Source organism: Atta colombica, unplaced genomic scaffold (assembly GCF_001594045.1).
Source record: "Atta colombica isolate Treedump-2 unplaced genomic scaffold, Acol1.0 scaffold198, whole genome shotgun sequence".
Lineage (NCBI taxonomy): Eukaryota > Metazoa > Arthropoda > Insecta > Hymenoptera > Formicidae > Atta > Atta colombica.
The window spans coordinates 3,102,046-3,107,950 of NW_017259291.1; the positions used below are offsets into that span (position 1 = coordinate 3,102,046).

General features: G+C 37.7%; 1 protein-coding gene across 1 annotated transcript in view; it reads right to left on the reverse strand.

Annotated features, from left to right (window-relative positions):
• The window catches only part of LOC108687043, a 14,847-nt gene that overhangs the window by 7,773 nt on the left and 1,169 nt on the right, over window positions 1–5,905 (reverse strand). Inside the window, 2 exon segments of the mRNA XM_018192636.1 lie at window positions 121–346; window positions 3,679–3,782. Coding sequence (XP_018048125.1) covers window positions 121–346; window positions 3,679–3,782 — 330 coding nt within the window.

The window sequence follows — 5,905 nt, forward strand, 5'->3', positions numbered from 1 at the left end:
ACACACACACACACACACACACACACACACACACATATATATATATGTGTATATGTATAGGGTGTGCGTACCGCGCGCGCGAGAAAATGCATCAACCTGTTGCACACGTTCGTCACTCACCTTGATTGCCGGAGCCATGCCGAAAGCCGGGAATCGGTCGGTGTTCAAGATCGCGTCGTTTGATCTTAAGCGAGACGAAAGAGTGAGACAGTATCGATCGCGGCGATGGTACAGCTGATGTGTGTATATGCGTATAGTGGCGACCTGCCGAGGAAATCTCTCTTCGTGTGCTCTTTCTTGCAGTCGACTCGGCCACAGTCCTCTCACCGCGAAATCGCGCGACGCACTGGACCCAAGAGAAGCACGTATTCGGGCCTTTCCTCCCCTTCTTCCTGATAAACACTAAAGTGCTCGTAGCGTACGACACGTGATATATACCGGAGAATTCCGGAGTATTCCGGAGAAGTGCATACTCTCCTGGTGTCCAATACTGTTGGAAGGGGAAAAGGTGCGTGACGTACTCGTAAGCGAGAGGCCACGTTTTTTTTCCTTCTTTCGTGAATACACGCATGACGGATATACGACCGGATGCAGTTATTTGCGACTTTCGGACCATTGCTTTTTTTTCGCGGAAGAAAGGAACTGAGCTATTAAATATTTTCGCAAGCTCTCTCGGATAATGTATAATGAAAAAGGAACAAAATTAGAGAATCACAGAGATATGAAATTTCTTGAGATTTTATTATTCTGAAATTTAAACTCACTGAAAATAATTAGAAAATTGAACGAAATTGTGTAAACTAATGGATAAATTAGAGAATTGCCGATGTCAATCTAAGAATCAAGGTTCAACACAGTCTTACTTTAAGAGCCTCCTCTAACTTTGATACGATGGATATTTGCTGAAAAATTTATATTTCCGGCATAATCGGTATACGAATGTCATTTTATCAAGCATATCGCAAGCTTTCAAGTTTTTCTTTGTGATTGTGTCGACATACTCGAGGCGGAACGGATTCGCCTCGCGAGTCGCATTTCTTGGAAAAGTCGAGGTGGATATCGTTAGGCAAGCCGCCTGGTCGATTTCACCCATTGAAGAAATCGCGCTATCATTGATGGCTATTTTCATTTTGTTTTCTTGGCGGAAATGTTTCATATATTACGTAATTATGTTATATGTGGAGAGAGATATGAATTCACGAACTCTTTCTCAAAGCTCTTTAAAATAACGATTTGACTGAATAGATTAAATATTCCTATGGATAAAACACTGACGGCGATTAATGCGACCCTATAGCTTACTTTTACCTTAGCTTAAAATATAGAATCCGTTTAAAAATGCCGTAGCTTTGTTTTATTTATTATTATTTTAGTATTGTAATTCATATTATGTGAAGCATCTTAATTTGTTATCTTGATATTTCCTTGCAAATATAGCAACTTATATATGTATATAAATAATTATAAATAGAAATTGACCGATAAGAGTATAATTAGATTTATTATCATTGATCTAAAAATGTATATACAATATAAAAAATATATGTGTATATTTATAAATCAAATAAGATAAAGGATTCTATTTCCGGTTGAAGCGAATCTTAGTGCTTTTAATATTCATATGCAATAAATTTTTGCAAATGTATAAAGTTAGCTCTCAGTGCATATCCAGTAGTGCGTATCCAACAGTATATCATAATAAAAATGTCACCACGCGTGATTTTCGATACATGAGTTTTCTGATTTATCATTTCATATTTTTGATTTCTATTTTAGTCTCTGTATTTTTAGTTAGATTATTTATTTTTTCCGCTTTCAAAAAGATACTTTCTCTTCTCCCTTTCTCTCTGCTCCTCTTTTTCTCTCTATGGTCCTACTTGTTGGATGACACCGCATAATGATAACAAGCAGACTCGCCTGGTAAATATTTCCACATTCCGCCAACAGAATTAATCATCGCCACATGAAGTAAAATATATTCGCCAGCATGTAAAAATACGCATTTATCTCGTTGTACGCTCAGGTGCAGGTCTCAGTTTTTTACACCGACTCTCCACCGCTTAATGTGGCATTTGCATCGCAAATTTCACCGCTATTTCCTTCGCCGGATACATCCGATCCGCAAAGTTGCATCGTTATAAAAGCAATCCCGATAAAATCACCGACCTGTCTCTCCTGCGAATAACGAGCTAACGAGCGTATTTTTCGGCGCACCGTCGTCTCGGTTTACCGGCGTCGCTCTCTCGCTCTGTCCCGTTAACCTCTTTCTTTTATATATATATATATACGTTTCGTTGCAACGTCATAACCTGGAAGCACGGAAAGTGTTCCCGATAAAATCGACGAGTTTAATGGAGGCGATCGGTGCGCGCGATGTCGCGACTCACCGCGTTGCTCACGTTTGTACATTCAACGTAGTACTCGTTCGCGACGATAACGGGTTTCGAAAGCGAGTTTTGATAAAAAAAAAAAGATAAAGAAGAAGGCACGATGAAAAATACAGTTGTGAAAGAGCGGATGCACCAATGGAATGTCTCGCTTCTATGTTGACGCGATGGACCATCGACGGAGAAAAATTGTGCCTTGCATCGATAAAGATGACATCAGGTGGAATTCGGCTATGCACTTTCGAGTCGAAAAATCTTTCGTGCTATTTTGTTAACAGAATCAACTTCTGCAATAATATCCAAAAGAAAATAAACGCAGGAGTTGAAATGTAATTAACTCAATCATCGAGTAATAAAATTAGCCATATTATGATTACCAATATTTGTGATTAATCTGTATTCATGATTGATGAGCAATGGAAATAAAGATGGGGAGAAATTAATCATAGATTATGATTAAATTATCAGTTACTAATTAAAAAGTGAATATATTTTGGATGATGAATAATTCAACAAATTAACGGGAGAAGAATTTTAAAAAATACCGGAGTTTTCATAAAGTTCTTATCTATTAATAAAAATGCAAACGAAAATCTTCAAGTTAATAGTAAGAAACATTTAGAGATGTCTTACTTGAATGAGAGATAAAAATTCTTATGTAAAACTTGGACACTTGTCGTTATTTGCTTCAACTTTTTAATTTCCCGTAAATATTTTAACATCCAAACTTGGAATTAAAATTTTACTAAAATGTGAAAGTTGAAATGAAGAGTGAATTTTATTTTATATTTATTTGCACTTTCCAAAACTTCGCAAAAAAAATATATAAGCAAATAGAGTAAATAATTTAGATATTACGAATATCTCGCTACTTTTCATTAGAATTTCTCAGATTAAAAAAAGAATATGATGTTCACATTTAGTACGCCGATAGCAAATTCTCCGCGTATTAATCCAAAGTTTTTCAGCGTTTTGCTGGCGACATTCTAGAGAGAGAAAGAGAGAGAAAGAGAGAGAGAGAGAGAGAGAGAGAGAGAGAGAGAGAGAGAGAGAGAGAAAGGATGGATTCCAGGCCCTGTCGATCGCATTGATTTGTTCGTTAGTTTCTCGCGTAGAGGGATTTAATTTCCCGGGGAACAACGAAAAGTGTATTTTTGTTCCGGAGATTTTCGCACCGGCGGCATCCAAAAGAGAGTGGATTCCGACAAAGTCGACGTGTCAGTGCGATGGCATCCTCCCCCTTTTATGCTTCGATTTTTTTTCCGCGCTGCCTCTCCGTCATTGACTCTACCTTCTTTTTTCCTTTTTCGTCACCCCGACGAGGTTGTCGGGCGGGCTGTTTGAATGGGCGATCGTTTCGAGGCGATCCGATTGTTCCAACGGAACGAGTTTACCCTGAAAAAAAAAAAAGTGAGCCCGATGGGGAAAGAGGAGATCGATGGCTTATTGTACTGTTAGTCACGTCGTGTGACTCTTCTGCAGAGGGGACGGGAAGAAAAGTGCGGAAGAGGCAACTTGATTCACCTCGCGTTGAGTTTATTTAACATTTGCAGCCGCTTAATAGCCCAATTGGTTTTATACAGGTATATCCCTTTTGCGATGTGTCCCATGCATACTGAAACGCGCCAGTTCGTGGAGTGCGTGACAATTATCATTATTATTTAATTTAATAATAATTTAACAGTTATATATATACATTCCTACTTTATATCGTGAATTATTATATAATTATAATTCATAATTAAATTTAATTAACTTTAATTATGTAACTTTTGTAGCTACTAATACGAACATTTAGATATTTCTTATTATTCAAGTTAATCGATTGTGTTGATTTAATTATATTTACAATTCCTCGTCTTCTCTTAATTGATCCGCGCAACAGTAACGTAATCAGGTAGCAAGTATTGCGACATAATAATAACGTAATCAGGTAACAGGCATTGCAATATATTTACTAGAAAAAAATTATACTTATAGTGCGGGACGATGGCGTACAGTCCTGAGAGAAAATTACGAAACCTAACCCCGATGATTAAGTCGACTTTAACTGGGAATGTGTCGGACGTAAATTTGAGATATCACGCGAATGTGGTCGTGTTAATTCCTTTTTTTTTTTTTCGTCGTTATTTACCAAGCTATCGGAAAAATTCAACGGTTTTATCTTTTCCCCGGGTTCGCGCAAATGGTTTTTCCGTTTCTACATGGCGCGTGTAACAGCCATAACACGCGTGAATAGTTGTGAATAGTGAATTGCATAAATAAACGGTGTTTCGTGTTTCAATTCGCGCAGGGAAACGAATGCCTTGTTGTACGTAGCACCATTTATATATGTACATGCACACCTCGGCAATCGGTCGCTGCGCTGTAAATCCTTGACTGCCAAGCGAACTTACCGTGAGGTGGATCAACGGACGGTTAAACCGGTAGATTAGGGACGGGAAAAGGATGATGCTTGTTTTAACCCTTCTACGAGGGTTAATCTTCTCCCGGAGAATTCGTATAACTGGTCCCGTAGCTTAACAAGGGGATTTCCCTCTGAGAATATAAATTTAGATAAACAAGTTTTAATCGCATTTTGTTGCTGGAAATTTCACCGCCGCAACGTTAACTGCAATTTAATTATGTTAATTTTAAACGAATTTAGTGTCCGTCATTATTCGCGCTCGCGCGCGTGCGGAATCGGCGGAAAAAAAATTGCGTGCTTAAATGTATGAGATTACACGCCGCGCTGCTACCTAGTAACGGTTACGCGAAATTAATCGTTTAACATTAAATTTATCGACAGAACCGTCCCGCTTTTGAGCCGCGCTTGATATTGGCTAGATTAAATAAACTGTCTGTGTTATTTAAATATTTATTCGGGGGAAATTACTCGTGTCGGCTTAATAAATTCAACTATGATTTCCCCGCAGACTTCATCTCAGTAAGTTTCGAGGCATTGAACGTTAGAAAAAGAGTAGATAAGAGATCTCTCTCTTCCTGCGGATTTATTTTTACTTCATTTCGTTTAAAACGTAATCCGATTGAGCTTCTTATCCCCAAAAATCCACCGTATCCTCTATCCAATAGCAGTAGTGATTTTGTAGATATTTTCACGTAATTATAAAAATATTGTGCGCGTTCGTTTTTTTTTTGTTCAAATTATTTGGTACATTTGTACTCTCATTTTTCACATATATGAAATTCAGTCTCAAAAACATTTTACAATTTAAAAATGTTAATTGCTTTTAAAAATTTTCAATATTTATCATCTAATTTCAAAATGTTAATTTCGAAATAAAAAGAAAATTCGCGATTTGAAGAATTAAAAATACAGCAACATGTCATATATTTGTAAATATTCCAGAAAAGTTTATTCTGTATTACAGGCGCAATAGATATTTCTTCACGGTTTACAATTTGCATCGAGAGGAGAAACAGCTTCAGCTGAAGGACATCTCACGCAGATTTGCTACAGCATTGTTCGTGTATAGAAAGTTGTCCGCCGACTGAGACGGGGGGGGGGGGGGGGGGGG